General features: G+C 38.0%; 4 protein-coding genes across 5 annotated transcripts; 3 read left to right on the forward strand and 1 right to left on the reverse strand.

The window, feature by feature from the left end:
• Positions 1 to 1,409, reverse strand: dpcd (deleted in primary ciliary dyskinesia homolog (mouse)). Its single transcript, XM_033969586.2, has 6 exons — positions 1,311 to 1,409; positions 1,049 to 1,129; positions 842 to 957; positions 619 to 752; positions 393 to 495; positions 1 to 128 (listed from the first exon to the last, which is right to left on the reverse strand). The coding sequence occupies exons 1-6, from the start codon at positions 1,372 to 1,374 to the stop codon at positions 24 to 26; spliced, it is 603 nt and encodes a 200-aa protein (XP_033825477.1). The 5' UTR covers positions 1,375 to 1,409; the 3' UTR covers positions 1 to 23.
• Positions 1,410 to 2,144: 735 nt separating this feature from the next.
• poll (polymerase (DNA directed), lambda) lies at positions 2,145 to 5,819 on the forward strand. Its single transcript, XM_033969419.2, has 9 exons — positions 2,145 to 2,203; positions 2,508 to 2,655; positions 2,744 to 3,041; positions 3,153 to 3,267; positions 3,350 to 3,670; positions 3,756 to 3,929; positions 4,080 to 4,208; positions 4,983 to 5,151; positions 5,223 to 5,819. The coding sequence occupies exons 2-9, from the start codon at positions 2,541 to 2,543 to the stop codon at positions 5,582 to 5,584; spliced, it is 1,683 nt and encodes a 560-aa protein (XP_033825310.1). The 5' UTR covers positions 2,145 to 2,203; positions 2,508 to 2,540; the 3' UTR covers positions 5,585 to 5,819.
• A 284-nt stretch (positions 5,820 to 6,103) lies between these two features.
• On the forward strand, positions 6,104 to 15,264 carry wbp1lb (WW domain binding protein 1-like b). 2 transcript variants are annotated; one of them, XM_033969497.2, is made up of 4 exons: positions 6,104 to 6,371; positions 10,621 to 10,723; positions 11,545 to 11,706; positions 12,617 to 15,264. In XM_033969497.2, exons 1-4 carry the CDS (start codon positions 6,285 to 6,287, stop codon positions 13,411 to 13,413), a joined length of 1,149 nt encoding a protein of 382 aa, XP_033825388.1. In that variant the 5' UTR covers positions 6,104 to 6,284; the 3' UTR covers positions 13,414 to 15,264. The 2 variants fall into 2 exon arrangements, with proteins under 2 accessions (XP_033825388.1, XP_033825397.1); XM_033969506.2 differs by lacking the exon at positions 6,104 to 6,371 and adding an exon at positions 7,559 to 9,846.
• Positions 15,265 to 15,710: 446 nt separating this feature from the next.
• On the forward strand, positions 15,711 to 20,232 carry as3mt (arsenite methyltransferase). The gene is made up of 11 exons (XM_033969518.2): positions 15,711 to 15,856; positions 16,001 to 16,049; positions 16,179 to 16,306; positions 16,384 to 16,534; positions 16,801 to 16,937; positions 17,014 to 17,083; positions 17,306 to 17,387; positions 17,467 to 17,598; positions 18,195 to 18,334; positions 18,396 to 18,512; positions 19,962 to 20,232. Exons 1-11 carry the CDS (start codon positions 15,840 to 15,842, stop codon positions 20,067 to 20,069), a joined length of 1,131 nt encoding a protein of 376 aa, XP_033825409.1. The 5' UTR covers positions 15,711 to 15,839; the 3' UTR covers positions 20,070 to 20,232.
• The last annotated feature ends 123 nt before the right edge of the window (positions 20,233 to 20,355 follow it).

The raw sequence follows: 20,355 nt of genomic DNA on the forward strand, positions 1-20,355 counted from the left end.
AACATATTTAAGCATTCAACTGCTCACTGAGTTTTACAGTCAACATCGCCTTCACTTGTTCCATTCAGTTTCTTCAGCTCTTTCAGTAGCTCCAGCTCAAGGGTTAAGATCTCTTTGGGTTTCTTATACTGGACAAGAGAAAAAAATGATTACTTCAACATTTGCTCATCTCCCCTGTGTACATTACTGTTATCACGTTGAAAGAATGCACAAAACAGAGGACAAAAGTCAGGGCTTCCAAAGAAAAGTAATTTGCTCCATAATGCTCACTGGAACAGATATTTTTTAATAGCTTGAAGTGTCTTTTATGTCAAGCATGTTAATCCTTTAACATACGCATAAGTATTTATCTTACACAAAGTGAAATTATGCAATTGTTGTGTGTGACTTACACTGATTATTAGAGTATTGTTCACATGAGTAAAACTGAGGGCATCATTGTGCAGTGGGAGTTGGTTGCGGTCAAGATCAGCAATGCTAAACTTCTTATAATACCTGAACACAGACAAGATTAATAAGGGCAACCTTGTCCCTGCAATGTGTTGTAAATAGTGCCATCTATAGGTGAACACAAAAAGGTGACATGCTATAGAGACGGCTAGGGTAGGTACAACTTACTTTTTGTTTGAAGTTTTCACAATTACACATCTTTCAGATGGCTCCACAGAAACACTGAACACATCTTTGGGGTAAGGAAGGTTGCGAATTCTCCACTGAAAACTGGTCTTGGTGTCTTTACGCATAAAAAATGGCTATAAATAAAAAAAAATGATAATGAATAATTAATATAATATAAAACTATATTTTTGCAAAATAAACTACAACAATAACGGCTATTTACATTTGAACTGTTTTCTTTTATCCCTGCATCCAAAGAGCCAACAGTAAAAGGTTCTCCAACCTCTACCCGCCACTGTCCATGAGCTCCTAAAGTGCTTTTATGTCTCCATTTTCGTTCTTCAATGTGGCAGAAATAATAATAATAATGACAAATAATGTTAAGAAATTGTTATAGGAAGATTCCCGTTTATTATATTTATATGCTTACCAAGGAGCTCATCAGTATTTAAGTCATACTCCTCTGCCATTTCGTTACCATCTGTAAAGAGGTAGTGTACCTTTCTTTTTCCTGCCAAAAAATACAGCATCCCATTTTTTTAAATACTTGTCACGGTGTGGAGAAATGTGTGCATGTCCAATGAGCTGCACAGGCGAACGACCATCTGAACAAGACACTGCATGGCATGTTTGGTGACCGGAATAATCCATATCTAAGAACATCTTCGACATAAATGATTAGATTCACTTACCATCATGAATTAATGCTGTTTTCTTTGAACATTTTAGCATTTTAAGCCAAGTTTCAACAACCATCTTAAAAGGGATTTCTTCACTTTCTTCAACTAACCACTTCCGGATCGAACCGTCGTGATGAGATAAAGCTCTAGATAAATCTATGGTAACCGCTGCTGTGGCAATATGGTGGCCATCTTGAGTCTGCACTGAAAGACAAATTCACTTAGAAACAGAAAAATCACAAATAAAACTCATCCATCCTACTGAGATACACAGACTGTTTTGGAGTAAAACCTCACTATGGTTGTATTTTTTCAGGAATACCAATAATTTAATGGTAAATATGCTGAATATTTTGCATTCTGTTTAAATATGCAATTATGAAAACATTTGTTGGTAGTAATTCCAGTTATTTTACAGAGCTTAATTGGTGTTAATGCAAGTACTTGATAGCAAAATTAAAATTATATAAATTTAGTTTTTAATTTTCTCCACAGAAGCACAATGGTAAGAGAAATGTTGTTGTTGTCACAATTTTTTTTGTTTTCATGTGTGCTGGAGTAGTGTAGTGGCGCCAGACCATACAAAAAGAAAAGGCTGCTCAAACAGAGTCAGAAATGGAAGGTTCAGAGTACTGTAGACTTCTCTAGGCTTTTTTTTTTTTGTTCGCCACATTGGTTACCACGGTAACTGGCTCAACAACAAAATATATATTTAGTTTTTTGCTTTGTTTTCATGTGTGAAATCTCATTTACTTTTGTTTACACTAATGCACACATTCCAACGAAATAAACAATACATATAACAAAAAACTTTTTTTTTATCACCCGGAAGTACAATATATTTGAACGGATGTTGATTTTGTATTTGTTTTGCTGCTCTGTGCAGTTCTTTGGTTTCATCAAGGGTGAGAATGGAATGTGTTGCATTATTACTGGTTTTAAATTTTCTTTACCGTATAGTACCCGAGCCTAAATGTATACACTTTGTATTTTATTAATTAAAAATAGATTTCCCGATTTAGAGCCACATTCTCCTAGTTGTTCGTGTTAGCATTAGCATGTCGAAATGGCAACGTTTTAAATGGGCCGTATATTTAACATGAATTACAAGTTTCAGTGACCAGTGATTACTTTGAAATATTATTCATTGTTTTTACAAAAAAAAAAAAAAAAAAAATCTGTGCTGTTTTTGCTGAACTGTCTTTTTAGGTGGCTGGCTTGTGCTGTCCTTGAATGATATAAATGGAGCCTCGTCATGGCATAATGAAGGCTTTCCCCAAGGTTAAAAGAGCTAAAGTGCTTCAGGGGAAAGATGGTCCACCACTTAAGAAGAGTTCTGAAACATGTAGTGTCACAGGTAACATAATACCGTTCTACCTACCATTAAGATAAGTGTTAATCTTTTGTTAGAGAGATGCTTACCTTATTGTTCATGAATCTTCCAGGAGACATTTTCTGTGATTTGAGTGTGTACATCTTGCCAACTGCCATAGGCAATGCCAGGTGTCAAATTTTTGAACGGCAAATACTACAAAATGGAGGAATAACAGAAAATTACATAAGTCCAAGTGTCACTCATGTAGTAGTAGATGACAGTATAGACTGTGAGCGAGCACTTCGCCTCCTAAAAGTGGATTGCTTGCCTTTTGGAGTCCAGTTGGTGAAGTCCTCTTGGTTGAGCAAATGTATTAGTGAGAAAAAGCTCTTGGATGTCTCAGATTACACCCTTTTTCAAATTAAAAGGTAATTGTACGCAAAAGTTTTTAAATTGTTGTTAAAGCATATTTAATTTTAAGCATTAATGCCTAATGTTCAATATACATTTAAAATATGTGACATTGTTTGCTTCCCCAGTGATTCAGAAACACCACAATGTAATACAAAAGATTTGCCTAATGCAGAAGCAGTCGAAACACAAGAAAATGATAATGCATCGGAAGCTGTACATATAAATTCAGTGGGCTGTGAGGTAATATTTTCATACATGCAATATTTTTAAACAATTTTTCGGGCAGCATGACATTTATATTAGATTTTCTTTTGTTGCTCAGACTGCCTCAGACAGCAAAGAGGAACCACAAGGAGATGATGATGGTGTTTCTCAAAGTGACTTAGAAGCTCTTATGACTGGCCAGCACCCAAAAGATGATAATCCCAGTCAGGACTCTGTCTCTCAAAAAACTATCTCAGGAAAATGGGTCTGTGCTCAATCATCTGTGTCTAAGAGCAATAACTTCAACAAACACATTACTGACAAATTAGAAGTGCTGGCCAAGGCCTACTCACACCAAGGAGACAAGTGGAGGGCATTGAGCTACTCAAAGGCAGTTAATTCACTGAAGAGCTACCACAAGCCTGTTACATCATACCAGGTTGTTTAAATTACCCTTTAATACATTCACCAGTAGAATTAAGTAATTTAATATGACTCATGTACATTTTGGTATTTTTGCGCAGGAAGCCTGTCAAATCCCAGGAATTGGAAACAAAATGGCTGACAAAATAGATGAGATTATGGAGAGCGGTCATCTTCGCAAACTTGATCACATTGGAGAGGCAGTACCTGTACTTGAAATGTTTACTAATATTTGGGGTGCAGGAGCCAAGACTGCGCAGCTTTGGTACCAACAAGTAAGCTACTTTGCTTAACACAATCAAATATATACCTGATTTAATTTCAACTTTGTGTTTATGGAATTCATTTAATTTTAAATAATTTTTATTACATAGTTTGCCTTAAATGTATCTGCATTATTTAAAAATGAACCTTTTTGCTTTTAGGGGTTTAGAACTTTGGAAGATATTTCTACCAAAGCTCACCTAAACCATAATCAAAAGATTGGACTGAAACACTATAAAGATTTTCTGGAAAGAATGCCTCGAGAAGAAGCAGGAGTCATTGAGAAAATGGTATTTGTAAAAAAAACATCTGGAATTACTACAACAGAAATGCACTTTGACTTCGTCTATGAATATCAGACTTGTGTAACTATACATTTATTATTAAGTCCCCATTTGAACCCCAAAACTCTTGGAAGGAAATCCTAAAATTTGTGCAATCTTTTTCCTTTCCTGAAAATTCATAATCCAGACAAGAAAGATAACCGTAACCGTGGGAGAAACTATTCTTAATGTTGCATTTAAAATAAGCCAGTTACGTTTTCAGTCCAGCACAGTGAGTGCTGCACTAGTTGAAAGCATGAATTCCTTTTTCCTTCACATCTGCCAGAGGTAGTGTGTGCATGAGATTGATAACTAAAACAGGTTTATTCCCAGAGGGTTGTCGGTATGAGTTCTGATTTTTCAGGATCCCCTACTTTTTATTTTTCTAACTACACTGAAAGAATTACTAAGTTAAATGTTGTATAATATACATGACAATTAAGTGGCCAGGTGAATATGGAAAACTTATTATTTAGAAATGTCCTTTTTATCAAAGCTAAGCATTTCAGCTTTTTGTTTAAGGCTGTTACAAGAGTACAATATTCCTTTGAGCTCTTTATAGAGCATAGGCCAATTCTAGCAAATTTAGTCTTGAGCAGTTTGTGGTAGAGCCCTCCATGTTGTTTCAGTTTTTTGAAGATCTTATTTAGCAGAGGTGTCTGTTTGGCCCCAGAGCACTGTATTCCTTATTTTGTATATAACAATAATACAACAATATAAAAATAGTTTGTCTATATGCAGGTTAGAGATGCTGCTCAAGCTATAGACCCTGGTCTGCTGTCTGTGGCATGTGGTTCTTATCGTCGGGGAAAAGCTACTTGTGGAGATGTTGATGTGCTTATAACTCATCCTGACGGAAAGTCGCATAAAGGGGTCTTTAGCAAAGTTCTACATAGTCTTCACGAAAGTGGTCAGTTTTGTCACATTTGAAATTTTTGGTTGGTTTTCATTGGCATGCTAACTTTTGTATTCTCTTTTTAGGGTTTTTGACAGATGACCTTGTAAGCAATGAAGAGAATGGAGAGCAAAAGAAATATATGGGTGTCTGCCGCCTTCCAGGCCCCAATCAACGCCATCGTAGACTGGACATTATTGTAGTGCCTTATAATGAATTTGCCTGTGCTTTAATGTACTTTACCGGATCGGCTCACTTCAATCGCTCATTGAGAGCTCTGGCTAAGACCAAACAAATGAGCCTATCTGAGCACTCGCTGAACAAAGACGTGGTGCGGCGAGGCAGCTTAAAAGTTCATGGAGGGACTCCTGTTCCAACACTAACTGAAAAAGATGTTTTTAATATTTTAGGAATTCCATACAGACAACCTCATGAAAGGGACTGGTAACCATGTATTTAGACATGTCTTAAGATGTCATGATGCATAGAAATATGTGCAACATGGCTAGATAGTATTTTATGAAGAACTTGTAACTAATAATGTTCTACAGAGATACACTAATATTGTGCAAGTAAGTGGAATGATTTTATTTTTGACTTGAGTATTTATTTGTTTTTAAATCTGTAAAATAGGGTGTAGAGTGATCAAGAATGATTGCTTAAATAAAGGGACGCAATTATAGCTGTATATTGTGTGAATTCGTCTGAACGCAAAGGGGTACAGCTGAAAGTTGAGACGGACCTATCAGTGATTGGTTCAGCCTCTTCATAGCCGGCAGAGCCTATCCAATGGACACTTCGTCCGCAAAACCAGTGGCGATCCACGCAGCTGCACGCCCATCACGTTGTGCACATGGATCGGGTCGAGGGGAGCATGCCACACCCAGCAGAGCAGAGTAGGCAGTCTTTGTACTGAAGGAGCTGCTTGTGTAACAGCTGTGTATCAGCCAGTGGTACCGACAGCAACCAGTTGCGCCAGCACTGTGCCTTTCTGAAATGTTCTGCCCGCAGTGGAGGCGGCGCATGCACCGGCCTCGCCGCGCAGCAGGGGCCGGAAAATAGTTGAGCATATTTTACACACTTTAGTCAACTACTACAGCTTTGGCGTACCAATGTTTTCGCCGTAGCTGTAATCACCCTTTGGAGGAATGACAGGCGTATGTTCGGCTTTTAAAATGGGATTGTTTTTGCACGCTGTCGGCTCTGTCACCCCCACCGAGTCAGCGGCAGACAGGGTAAGCTCGGTAGTCAAAAACAAGCTCGCTGACTCTTGGCTACTAGTTAGCTGGATAGCCTAGCATAAAGAAAACTATTACTGCACCTTTACATTTCACTACACTATTCTTACCTGATCTTTAAGTCTATATTACGTCGGATGTCGTATGATGGTTTTACGTTTTCAGTTTCAGAATCGTATTTAGCTGTCAATAAAGATTTTCCGTGACCGAAGTTTGAGGCTAGCTGCAAGTGCTAATGTACAGATGAGAGCAGAGCTGCGGCCTTGTGTGTGTGATCTGTGTTTGTAACAACCTGATATTTTAAGAGTTGGAGAAAATACGAAAACTGTTCACTAAGTGTGAGTAAATTGTTTTCACTGCCAGATATGACGACAAATCAACAGTTCAAAACAATGTAGCCGTATGCATATTCATGAAACAGTATTCTTATTTGTATGTATTTCTCTGAAGCTTTGGGATGAGACTGAACTGAATCATAATTACATAATGATTTACTTTAGAAAATATCTACTTATACAAAAAATAAGCAAATTATTAAAAACTAGCAAAATATCACTGCAGAGCTTAAGTTAACTTTATTCTGTTCTCTTACTTCTGATATTTCGGTATTGTAATATTACCACATGTGTTTGTGGCCTCTAAACTTGCTTCTTATTTCCATACTCCGGCCCCCCACTCCTTCTTGTCATCACATGTTGCAGCATATGTTTGTGTTTGCTCTCTATGGTAAGAATGAACAATAACCATAAAGTGCCTCCTGTGTGATAATGTAACCCAAGGACTTTCCCAAAGGTTATCTTATCACTGTTATCTCATGATCATGTACTTAAATATTGTGAAAATGGGATTACCGTTCATTTCCATTTCATTATATGGAATGGTAGATGATTTCTCATAACATTTTGGTTCAGGCTTGTAGCACATTACAACAGAGTACTTTGCTTCTATTGCTGCTGACCATTTGTGTGTTTGATAAGAGACTTCATACTAATACAGGCTACCAATTGAAGATATTTTATTCCTATTTTATGTGAACTGTAACAGAAACCAAAATAAACGTCATACAGTGATTTGTCCTTAGGAACACTTGTAGTTTTACATTACATTTGTTGAATAATCCCTTAATATAATTGTCTCTTCATCCTGTATCTGAAACGTGTGTCAAACATACAGTCTGTTCTGACTTTGAGATAAAATGAGGCAATTTGACATGGTGTAAAGTGTGTCTGTCAGCTGTTGAAAGTTGATACATGTCCTAAGAGGGCATTAATGTTTGCAACAAACACGTCAGCAGGATTTCATTCCCTATAACCTGCCTATGAGTGCGTCCCTTTGTTGCATAGCGTTATAATAAATAAGGGGTCAGTGATGGCTCAGTTAAGACTATAAATTAAACATAAATTGACGACATTTAGCTCCAGCAGCAGCATACTGAGGGCAAAGGGGTTATGAACTTGTCCCATTGTCTTTGCGTTTCAACAGCTTCTCATTATTGGGTTGATTATTTTCTAATACAGCAATCATTTCTGGGAAGGTAACTGAATCTGCCTTTAATCCTTTATATGAGGAGAAGTGGATTGGTTTTCACTGTCATCTTGGATAGACAAAGCAGAATGTAGTTGGATGAGATTCTTTGGTCGGTATGGGCTGTGCATAATGGAGAAGTTACAGATACGATGCATAACTCAATACACAAGCCACAATATGATACATATCTCAATACAATGCACTTTCAATTCATTACAATTCAATACAAAATATTTTGCATTGATTTGATACAGGCCAGTCAAAATTAAAGGCTATCAGCCCCATTTTCACAAAAAACAAGAAAACGTTACTAACGCATGTTACTAACTAGAAGAATATATCAAACTGTTACATTGGCCTTTGTATTCATCCATAGTGTATACAACCTCCATATTTAGTTGTAGAAAGGGAGATATGCTCTAAAGGCTCACACATAACTACTAAATCATGTGACACTAAGTCTTTGTTAAACCACTACCTGCAAAGTTAATATGAAATGCACCCATTGTAATAATCAAAATGGTGAATATGAATATATTACTTCATCTAAACAAGGAATAAACATACTCTTGGTGATATATCGATACAGCAACCCACAATATCAATACTGTATCATCAAATTAACCAATGCAATATATATTAATATTTAGATTTTTTGCACATCACTATTGGTCGGCCATTGCCAAATCCTTAGAACGTCCACATAATGTAGTCTATGGCCTTTCTTGCATCTGATTTTTTAAATCTAGAATTTACTTTGCCATTAATCTATGTAGAAAGTGGTCTGCAGGTCTAATGGAGAAGGGATTTAAACATGGGCCAAACTGACTAAAAACTAAACTAAAATCAGTCTAAAGCTATGGCCTTTCCAGGACTAAACCAGTGGTACAGTTGGACTGAACCATCACATAGTCAACACCAGAAAAACAGCCTTTATCCTTCCACCGCAATGATTAATCAGAATAATTGTGCCTAGACTATTAAAATGTAAACTTATTTTGATAAATCTCATTGTCTGGACTATACAGACTCTAAAACTCATGCCATAAGATGAGTGGCTTTATTTACTCAAAATGTCTAAAAATAAACAATTTCAATCAATAATACACTTAATGTGAATATTCTATATCTGAAAACCTTCATTTGGTTAAAGATTTTTGTTTTTATCTCAATGTGCTATAGACATAATTGTCTGACTAGAGAACTACTAACGTAATTGTTAGCTGCAGCTCTACTTAAACCACATCAAAACAAAGACAAAACCACTACTAAACGAGGTGACCAGGATTTCACCTGGACTAAACCAGATCTGAAATGTTTCAGTAAAGATGGAGGAGTCATCCTTCAAGTCCTTTCCTCTCCTGTGCTATCTTAATGCTGAGATGACTGAAGAGCCAAAAAAGATAGATGTTTATCTGTATCACATTGCAAGATGGGGTCAACCAAAATAGGGGACAGAGGAGACGGTCAACCTCAAAACAACTTGTTCAGAAAGGAGATACTTTTACAGTTTTTGATGACCACAATGATACATGCTGATCTGACTACTTCCTGTGCTGAGTAATAGTCCTTGTGTGTGTACTATCAGTGTTCCTAGCAGTCCTCCTACGGTTGCATGTTTCTTTGTGTGTTGTGGCCATCCCGCTAGGAGCCCTGTCTCTATCTCACTACACTGCTGCTTTGGAAATTTCCGTAGAGCAGTCCTCTGTTTGGGCCGTGGTTTGGGAGAGGGGTGAGGATGTGGAGGGCTGTATTTGTGTGTGTGTGTATATGGTGAATCTAGAGAGGGGGGGGGGGGGGGCAGTACTAGAAGTAGTAGGGAGTTGACTTGTTTAGGAGCAGTGAGACTTTCTCTTTGGTGGGATAATGACCCACGCGGTGCAGGGATTTGTCTGGGACTGTTGGACCTGGGATCGTCATGCCTTTCAGCCTGGGACCTACGCTGGTAATCTATACAGACACAATATCCTTATACAGAGCTTAATCTGGCGAATTATGAAACTGATCTCAGAGAAAACATCTGAAGAATCTTAACGGAAAAATAGGTTGGCGTTATTAATTTTTTAATTGTCTTCCTTTGATTTATAACAAATTCAAGATTTTCTCATACTTGAGATTTTTGAAGGACAGTTTGTGCAAAACTAGTTTTACACCAAAAAATTATTGTTTTGCTTCAGAAAGTTTTGTAGAATGAAACATGGTAAGTTGTTTTTTTTTTACTTTGGCCAAGAATCAAAAATTTGAACATGATATGAGAAGAAACTGGAGCAGCCGCACTTGTTTACTGCACATGTTGAGGCAAGCTGAAAGTTGGTCAGTCTAAAAACTGGATTAGTATGACTGTACATCAAAGGTCAGTGCAAGGAATGTGCTAGCGTTCTTAATTCGCACACACCTGCTGCATAGTCTATCTTCATAGCTTCATAATATGTTACCTTTGTTCAAAACTAAACAATTTTGTTGTATTTTAGGGAGGCTTAGGTTTGTAAGGCAGATTCCCTTTATGACCTCATTATACTGTTAACAAGGCATCAAAGTGAATTCTACCCAGTAAAGTCAAATGGTTTCTTATAAAAATTGTGGACATCAATCAAATGTACTATACAAATTGTTGTAAAGTCATTGTGCTTTTTGCATCTGCTCTATTTGCAATTAATCTGCTCTATGTTGTGATGCCTTTTTGGAAAGTCTGTGTAAAAATGATGATGTTGTCTTGCAGAGTCTGCTGCAGTGTGAAGGGGCGAACAATCAGAGCTACACCTGTGAGTCAGGCCACTGCTGTGGGGAGTCCCAGTGCTGCAGCTACTATTATGAACTGTGGTGTAAGTTTTTATACACAAACATTTTCTTAACAGCACTGTGACGTAAAGTCTGTTTTTGATGAGCATTTAATCATAAAGAGATGAAAAGTAGGTCATACAGCTGATCGCATGAATGTTGTTGCACAGGTCTAGTGTCTTTGGTACCGAACAGCTCACTGTTGAAGGTGATCACAGAAGTTGTATTACATACTTGAAATCATATGTAATTTTATGTGTTAATGTTGTTACATACATATAGCAAATCATCAAATTACAAATAGTAAATCTTAGTCAAATAGTCAAATCTTTTTGTTTAGGCTATAGGGCAGCAGTGCACAATTGAACAATGTGTAATAGACATTCAGGACTTGGACATATTGTTCCTGAATGATCACAATGGCATTAGATAGAAAAAGGTTGATTTATGCTGCACTTGTCGTATTTCAAACCACCATATTTGCACTTTTAAGGATTATCCAGACAGAGTAAAGTGATACTTAATAAGATCTTGCTGATTCAACTAGTATAACATTATATGACTTCATCTTATTGGGAGTTGCCTTAAGCGCTATGTTATTAACATAGTACAAAGGCCAAAGTATACCGAGACACTCTGCTGCACAGCTAAATATCTGTCTTGGCACACTTCAGCTCTGGTGTGCATTGGCGATAAAACTAAACCTAATAACCACTTCGTCTTTCTCCAGTCAATAAGCAATTAACCATCCATGCTATTTACCATGTAGTACACATCCTACATAGCATGACTGTGTCTATAGCACTCAATATGAGTCACTGTTGTTTGTTTGGTTTTCAAACTAAACTTGTATTGTTTACTTCAGGGTTCTGGTTGGTGTGGGCTATTATATTCATTCTGAGTTGTTGCTGCGTCTGTCACCATCGGCGCACCAAACACAGACTCCAGCAGCAGCAGCGGCAGCATGAGATCAACCTCATCGCCTATCGAGAAGCACACAACTACCCGTCTGTGCCCTTCTATTTCAGTAAGGGACTTTGCATTCATTTATAAAGGCCTCTACTTTCACTCTATTCATCTACATATATGTAGAAACTGTCATAAAGCACTAAACACTTAAGTAAATATGTGTTTTTATGTTAAAACACCCTATTTGATATATTTGAGGTGCATGCCATTTGATTTGGGCATTCGTTGTTTTGTTTTTTTATTTTTATAAAATAAATGCCTGTCTAAACAATGCATTTTGGGACATGCTTCAGTCTCACTTCAGATGACGAGGCCATACATACATGTACAATGTAAGCAGCATTTTGGGTTTCAAAGGAATTGGTTATTTGGTCTTTTTTTTTTTTTTGCTATTTTTTTAGTTTCTAGTTGACTGTAATTAAAAAAAAAAAACTAAACCTAAAAAAAAACTGGATGCCAGCTCTTAACATCTGTCCCTATCTGGATAACTTACATACCGGTACTTACATAAAGTGCCACCTAAGAAAATATTTGGCCTTTCAAGTACCACCAGGTTTAAAAGGATTCTTAATTAGCAAATATTTGAAGAACAGAGCAGTCTGTGTACTACTAGTATAATATACACCGCAGTTTGAGAACGACTGTATCTAATCATGAGTTTTCACACTAATAACATAAAGTCAATTCTCAGGCTACACACAGAGAAAATATGTGACTACTAGTTGTGCAATGTCATCGTCCCTGATTTCTTGCTGCACCAGAAACAATTGTTTGCATGCCCTATTTTCAGAACTAGTTGCTTTTGGTCATTTGCCAGTTTTGCAGAATCAACTTACCCTGCATTGCTGCAATGACTAGAGCAGAATGAACCTGAGGTGTTTTTGTAAAGGCTACAAAAACACCTAAATGAGGCAGAATGTGTTCTTGCTGTCTTTTAAGTTAAACTAAAATCAATTTTTGTTTTCCAGGGTTTTTGCCAAACTACCTCCTACCTGACTATGAAGAGGTGGTCAATAGGCCACCGACTCCTCCTCCTCCGTACAGTGCCTTACACACAGGGCCCACTACAACAGTGACCAGCCCTCTGGCCTCAGAGCAGACAGAGGGACGCTCCGCTAGCAGCATATCTACCCCTCTGGCCTCAGTGTCCGACAGCCTGTGCTGCCGGCCCAGCGTAGAAGAGCCGCAGACCCCTACTTTAGCCTTTAGACCCAAACCTGACGACAAGCCGGTCCAGACAGGGCCAGAGTCTGACGTGATCCTCATGTCAGATGGGAGTAGTGAGAACCAGGAAAAACTCAGTGACAGTGGGGACAGCTCATGCAAGGACGCACTGCTCAAAGATCTGTCTGAGAACAGTGCAGAGGACAAAGAGCGCCTCCCCAATGGGCGGAGGAGGCGCTTCACGGGCGACTCTGGGATTGAGGTGTGCGTGTGTGGCACTAGAGGGAGCGGGGGGTGCAGCGGGGCGGGCGTGGTGGGCCAGGAGCAGGAGGGCAAGGAACTGAGGGAGCTGGAAAGCCTTTTGGGCCCAGATGAAGAGGAGGAGGAGGGAGGAGATTTCTGTGACAGCTGTGGGCATCGTGCCTCCTTCACTGTAGAAGAGGATCAGGCTCCGGGAGCAGACAGGAGGCCATCCCGAGGCCCACCGAGTCCGGCTCAGCCTAATCACCTCATAGGTAGTCCACCCGTGTGCCTGCTCCTCCACACGATTAGTGAGCAGGAGGGCAGCCACCACAGCCCCAGCACAGAGCCTCAGGGCTGAGACAACTCACCAGCATGTCAGGAGCACTACAGGCCTACATTTGGTTTTCTCAATCTTCTGACTTTAATGAATGTGTGGACACTTGTGGAAGATGCCGTCTTCAGATAAAAGGACTGCTCTCCCAGTGTGAACAACAGTGGCCTTCACCTGTGCGGGCTCATCTTTGGATGCTGTAGCCTTTTAGCAGCCTGCATCCATCCAGACTTTCAACATTGCACAAATGCGGTACACATGGCTCCACGTCTTCTCCATGCAACATAAGCTACTGACAGAGATGTAAACACTTGATATAATGTTTTGAAGGGGCATTACCAAGCAGTTTGCGAGCCATTGGATGGGGGAAACTACTGTAGGTTACAGTTTGGTTGTGTGCAATGTATGTGATTATGCAAGCCCAATACTGTAATGGGACAAAAGTAGTAGTTTCATCTTTCACAAGTGCTTTTAGGCAATAACTGTTTGTCTGCCTTTCATTTTTTGCTGTCTATTTGATCTCTTAGTAATAGGAGCAATAGTGTATTACAATCATTTTCTAATTTGCACAGTATATTAACTATTTCTGGAGAAGTTGTCAGTAAGTAAATCAATATACTTAATTTCAAGTCTTACTTTATATTGAGTTGATTTTTCTGTAGGGGTTTGTTCCTTTGTTAGGACAAGTGTGGGTGAAAAGTAGTGATTCTTTTGTAAGATTTGTATACGATTCTATTTAAGTCACTAACAATTGTGTGTTGAATGTGTCTTGTGGCAGTAAAGAAAATCGGTACCAAAACCTTTTCTTTTCTTTTTTTTTTTTTCTACTGACATGGCAACCTGGCTTGGACCTCTTTTTCTCTTTTTCACCATGTATTTGGTATTGGCCATGTATAAATTCCAATTCATTATAGTAAGCATATTTAGCATGTCTCATTTGAGCATTTTCCTTAAATTGCAGCACTGTTATTGGAGTTTTTCATTTGTCCCATTGCCTTGTTTAGTACAGAAAGAATGCGACTTCACTTAGTGACAAAAAGTATGTATCATTATTAGGTTATATACTGAAAATTGACAACATATTTAAAACGATGCATTTATTTGTGCACTATAACATCCCATGTTTTTTGCTAGAGGTGGGTCTATTTGAATGTTCTCAATTCATCTCTTCCAAACGTGTTCATCAGCTGTCATGAATGTAACAAATGAACCACAGTTTATATAATAAGAGCACAAATCAGTTGGTTAAATGATCCAGCTTTTATCTATGTAAAGATCCAAAGTTTCACTCCACTGTTCTCCCCCAAAGCCCTCAGACCTGCTGTCATTCTTGTACAGTAGTCGCCCTTTTGACAGAATAGGCTCGTACTTAATATTCAAGCTTTAATAACTAAAGCTTGAATCTTTTGAGTCTGGCTCTCAAAAGTGCTTTAATATTTAGAAATATTTTTAATATTTTGGTTTATGGTACATGTAGTACAAAGAAGAGCTATTTTTCATATCTGCCTACAATGTAACTGTTGAAATGATAAAACCACTGTTTATTTAAATTTGTTTAGACTTTGTAAACTACACATTTGCTTTCATAATCGTTGAATCATTAGCTTTAATGTTATGGATGTTTTTGTTCAATGTGGGTCAGATTTTCCTCCTGAGAAAGGCCCAACTTGCATTGAGGAGTTTTGTAAAGCCGTAGAGGGCGTATGAATGACTAACATAAAAGATGCAGTTTTTGTTCACCAAATCAGGGGCGTCCTGCCAAAGACTCTGTTTTTCATCAGTCCGAGGTGGTTTTGCACATCTTTGAATGTTCAAATAACATAAGCCATTTATGACACCATCAAACGTTGTTTGTTCAATAAAAAAAAAAAAACTAAACATGAACTCTGTGTGGGATTTTTATTATGCTCTGAATAGGAGCAGAGATTGATAAAGTAGGCCTTTGTGGCCCAAATATGGTTCTTTTTAGTGAATTAAGATACATAGTCTACTGAAAGATTATCAGTGCGGGTTGTCTGTATTTAATAGTGCTCTTGATGAAAACAGACCCTCTGCTTTTTGCGAATATGAACATTTCTTTTAGTGAACGACAGGGGGCAGGAAGCAGCAGGATGGATGTTGAGGAGCCAAGGGAAAACATGGAATGTAAACAATAGTCTGTAAACGTGATATTCTTTCTGATGTTTAGATTGCCTAAGAGCTGTTAGACCTGTGCTTTTTTATGTAAAAAAAACCCCCAAAACTATTTGGCGAAATATGCTAAAATATAGGCTAAGGGGATTTATTATTTGTAATTTCTAAACCTATCAGAGGGAGGCAATAATGCCAGTAAGAGTCCAGTCTGCTGAAATAACCAAGAAAAGAGAAGAAATTGAGGCGGAAATTAAAAGTGTGACGAAGTCATGTTGACTTTGCGTAAACTGTAACTACGCGCACCTTTACTATCACAAACAATGACTGACGACAAGTGGTAAGTTTTAGAGGATTTTATCAGCATTTTATTCCTTTGCTGGACCCAATCCGTATGGGTTTTATGGATAGTTTGTACAAGTTCTTTCAATAGACTGCAGCTTTATTAACATGTTGTAGCTCTAATAGTCTGTTTATTGTTAAGTGGATGCGTCGAAGACTTCTCCGATTCTTCCATCCACGTGGACGTAAAGGTAAATTGACATGACACGGGAAGGACGGTAAATATATCAGTTATTATAGCAGCATTAAATTGATATTTCTCGTATTATCTGCTGTCTATTTGAAAAAAAAAAGTTATACACTGTCATTTTGATTACAAGGAATACTATGGCCGTGTCCTTAAGGCGACTTCAGACCTGAAAAGTAACGCCTGTGTGGCCCCAGCCAGCCCCCTGCCCGCTTTCATCCGCCAGGCTCTGGGCAAAGTCCACCCCGAAGTCATTTCGAGGTTACATCACTTACATTGTGCAATATTGCAGCCTAGTAGTTCATTAATACTAAAACTGTTTGTCCACTTGTCACCAGATACTATGGCTGTGGCCTGGTGGTGCCCGAGTCCCTGGAGGGCTGCAGGGTCCTGGACCTGGGCAGTGGCAGTGGGAGGGACTGCTACATGCTCAGCCAGCTGGTGGGAGACAAGGGACACGTGACTGGGATTGACATGACCCAAGACCAGGTGAGTTACACTAAAATCATGCTCACAGTCATTCATCTTTGCTCAGTGGCATCAGTCAACATTTAGCCTGTCTATTTCAACTGTGATTAATTTCTTAATCTTTCTTATTAATTCTGCTCAGAATCAGTACAAAAAAATGAAATACAATTGTTGATATTGTATATAAAGCTATTTATCACCATGGCATATTTCACTGTGCGTACTGAATCTTATGCCTTAAACATGACATGATGTGCACAATACAGATTCTTGTCCTTTTCCTGTAGCTTGAAGTGGCGAAAAAGTACCTGGACTACCACATGAAAGAGTTTAGCTACAAAACGCCCAACATCAGTTTTGTTCAGGGCTACATTGAAGCTTTGGCAGAAGCAGGGCTTCAGAAGGACTCTTTTGATATAATAATGTATGTTCTTATAGGTTACACTTTGTTTATTCTTGAGCGATAAAAAAATAACTCATCTCTTCGTCTCATGATGCAGTTCAAATTGTGTGGTGAATCTTTCTCCTGACAAGAAGAGAGTGCTGGCTGAAGCCTACAGCATCCTTAAGGTACAAATGTCATTATTAAGTCTTCAAACAGGTTTATAATCAAGAATATGTGGGTGTAATGTGTGGCATTCAGACTGACGTTAGTTAGTACTAGATTCTAGCTCCAAACACAATTCATCACAGTTGGCTGGACAAGGGGCTCTGATAATTATGTGCCTAATTTGTGTAGTTAAATTACACACATTTTCCCTAATGATAACAAAGTTTGTCTGTTGTTTTTAGGATGGTGGTGAGCTGTACTTCAGTGATGTGTACTGCAATGGAAGACTAACAAATGAAATTAAAAATCACAAGGTTCTTTGGGGTTAGTTGAATCCTATGCTCTAATAAGACAGATAAAACACATCTCACGTACCATAATAAGATGTGTTATATGCCAACAGGTGAGTGCATTGGAGGTGCACTGTGGTGGAAGGATCTGGTGCATTTGGCCGAAGAAGTTGGTTTCAGCTATCCTCGTTTGGTGACAGCCAGCACCATTACAGTGGGCAACAAAGAACTGCAGGACATTCTGGGTATCAGTCTTATTTTTAGTTAAAAGATAGGAAAGTACTGGAGAAGAAATCTCAGGAATAAATTGTTTATGCGGTTGATTTAACAGGGACAATGTACATAAACAGAACAGAACCATTTTACAGTACATCCAAAAGGTATTTCTTAATTGGTATGATCCTGCCTTATCCTAAAACAATTTGAAATAAATAGGTATTATTTTTTAATTCTTCATTAATTATTGGCTTGCTTCAATGTACAGCAGCGTACCACTGAATTCTGCAGAACTCATAGATTTGACTATTGCTTGCTACAGACCCGAAGAAAGCCACACACAATTTTTCAACATCAAGTAACTAAGACGCTTTCAACCAAACTGAGCTGAGTTTAAAGGTGACACTGCCATCTTGTTAGAGCCCATGGGGAGAAGGTCGTACAATAACAAAACAGTACTGCTGTACAAGTACAAACCACATAACATATTTTATTAGTTTTATCAGTATAGAATATAAAGTTTAATAATTAATTAACTAATCTTAATGATTTAAATTTTGTCCAAAGTTTTATGGGGGATCTATGTGGAAAAAAAAAATCAATTTTCTATTCTTAAAAATTGCAGGTGATTTCAGGTTTGTTTCTGCCACGTATCGCCTTTTCAAACTCCCCAAGGGAAGCTCCAATCCCTGTCGGGTCATCTATAATGGGGGCATCATGGGTGTGGAGGACTGCTTCCCTTTCGACTGCCAGTACACTTTCAAGGTGTGATGCAAACATACACATTTCTATTTTGCTTGCAAAATTAATTTGGTATGTAATTTAGGCTGAAGAAGTAACAGAGGTTGATGGAGATTTGGCCAAGATCCTGAGCTCGTCCAGGTTTGCAGAGGACTTCACTTTTGAACCATCAGGACGAGGACTATGTGGAGTTAAAGCTAAGGTCAGAAACACAGATTGAAAATTACGATAGTATTATTCATTCTTTATTTATATAGGTTTGGCCCCTTATTTACATTTAGTAGCACTTTATAATTACCTCTTAAGTTATGACAAATATGTTTATTATAATCATTTAATATTTTGCTGTTAATTATACGTTCATGAATCCTAATCCTGATTAGTAGTGGGAACGTGTCTGTCAAAGTGCTATCGAACCATGTTGTGGACTTAACACTGGAATCTTTTACTTATATTTACACCCCCAAAATAAACAAATTGTTGTGACTAACTTGTTTTATTATTAAATAAAATACAATTTTTGTTTCCCATAGAGTTCAGATGAGATTAGGATGGAGCAGTATTAATCTGTATTTGAATTATATTGTTCAGTTTAAGTTTGGGAGGAATGATGTCATGTATTGCTCCTATTTAATTATTAAGCATTTTTAGCTACAGTACTTATGTGTTTATTATCGTATAAGAAGCAAAAATAAATGTTTCAAAAATATATTGTTAAGTTCTTCATACAGTTTTTAGATAATTTCATAGGAATTAGGCTCATTTTTGCCACTGTGTCATGAACAGGAACAGGCAGAAAAGTTGTATCTTATTTTCATCAGCTATATGTAACTCTGCTCCCAACAGCTATGAACTTAAAACATCAAACTACACCCCAGAGTATCCCTCAAGGTGACATTGTTTTCTTTGAGTAAAGGGGGGGAATGGAGTGCTTCAGACCGCACCCAGAGAGCCTTCTTCTGTTAGTTCATTGAGCCTGACATGTGTGTTAACATGGAGCCTAGAGCATTCACTCATACCCGATGCTCTAACATACATACACACACTTCACACGCACAAGGTCAAGCAGCTGTCCCAGAGTCATAACCAGATGACGAGGTCCTGCTGAGGGAACCTTGAACAGGGAGGAATGTTCTCTCTCTTAGCTCAAACAATGCCATCTTATCAGTTCTCACAGCCAGGCAATGCATACGTATGGGGCATCATTAGTGTAAGTGTGACCTCAATTAGTTTCCTTGTTTAAGGTTGTTACATCTGTTTTAGTATGGCCCATAACATTTACTGTAGTCACAGGTAAAGAGGTAAAGACATTGTTGTTATCAAATTCTATCCCACATTTTTACCTTTGGACTGACCCTCTGAAATGAAAACACTTTATGCAGTCTCCAGATAACTAGTGATAATGGTCATAAAATCACTAGATATTTTCTTTTAAATGCACTGCTACTGTAAAAATTTATTAAAATATCGGCTAAAGCTGTTAATATAGTGAAATATCCAATTTCTATTTTTTCTGTAATTAAATTTTAGCCCATTATCCAGTGTTTGTTAAACAAAGGTTTTAGAAGTAATGTTTGACACAATGACCACACTAAAATTAACTGATTTACTTTGTAAACATTGTAAACTGTGAATTATTCTCTTTACACAGGAGAGCCTGGTGGATCCTTTTGAACTGGTGCTGCAGCTGGAGAAACAAAATCCCGGTTCTACCACTAGGGGGTGTTGCAGTACACAGTCTGCCTCCTGCTGCAAGTGATGCTCAGAAATGATAGGCCTAAAATAATAACTCACTTAACTGTGGGAATTTATTATTTTTGATTGTGAAATTCGTTTTGTAATTTGCTTTTATTATTTTGCAATGACATTTATTTGATTCTACAATAAATAAAGAGGCCTATCTGCCTACTATGCTGCACCTTATTTTCTGCCTCTGTTGTCCTGGTGCATTGGGCAATATATCAGGATTGAAAATATTATCTGCTAGTCCTGGTGTGATTCCACCTTTAGCGGTTGCATGTTGTAGTGGGATATGCTGAAGTCAC

This window comes from Periophthalmus magnuspinnatus, chromosome 1 (assembly GCF_009829125.3).
Source record: "Periophthalmus magnuspinnatus isolate fPerMag1 chromosome 1, fPerMag1.2.pri, whole genome shotgun sequence".
Lineage (NCBI taxonomy): Eukaryota > Metazoa > Chordata > Actinopteri > Gobiiformes > Gobiidae > Periophthalmus > Periophthalmus magnuspinnatus.

Excerpts from the sequence above, each read along its gene's own strand:
- dpcd (XM_033969586.2), bottom strand. The coding sequence starts at position 1,374 with ATGGTTGTTGAAACTTGGCTTAAAATGCTAAAATGTTCAAAGAAAACA. Across the intron at positions 1,130-1,310 it reads AACAGCATTAATTCATGATG|GAAAAAGAAAGGTACACTAC; the intron begins GTAAGTGAATCT and ends ATTTTTTGGCAG. Across the intron at positions 753-841 it reads TAAAAGAAAACAGTTCAAAT|CCATTTTTTATGCGTAAAGA; the intron begins GTAAATAGCCGT and ends TTTTATTTATAG.
- as3mt (XM_033969518.2), top strand. Across the intron at positions 16,050-16,178 it reads CCATCCACGTGGACGTAAAG|GAATACTATGGCCGTGTCCT; the intron begins GTAAATTGACAT and ends TTTGATTACAAG. Across the intron at positions 17,599-18,194 it reads AGAACTGCAGGACATTCTGG|GTGATTTCAGGTTTGTTTCT; the intron begins GTATCAGTCTTA and ends TAAAAATTGCAG.
- poll (XM_033969419.2), top strand. The coding sequence starts at position 2,541 with ATGGAGCCTCGTCATGGCATAATGAAGGCTTTCCCCAAGGTTAAAAGA. Across the intron at positions 2,656-2,743 it reads TGAAACATGTAGTGTCACAG|GAGACATTTTCTGTGATTTG; the intron begins GTAACATAATAC and ends TGAATCTTCCAG. Across the intron at positions 5,152-5,222 it reads ACATAGTCTTCACGAAAGTG|GGTTTTTGACAGATGACCTT; the intron begins GTCAGTTTTGTC and ends TTCTCTTTTTAG.
- wbp1lb (XM_033969497.2), top strand. The coding sequence starts at position 6,285 with ATGACAGGCGTATGTTCGGCTTTTAAAATGGGATTGTTTTTGCACGCT. Across the intron at positions 10,724-11,544 it reads CTACTATTATGAACTGTGGT|GGTTCTGGTTGGTGTGGGCT; the intron begins GTAAGTTTTTAT and ends TGTTTACTTCAG. Across the intron at positions 11,707-12,616 it reads GTCTGTGCCCTTCTATTTCA|GGTTTTTGCCAAACTACCTC; the intron begins GTAAGGGACTTT and ends TTTGTTTTCCAG.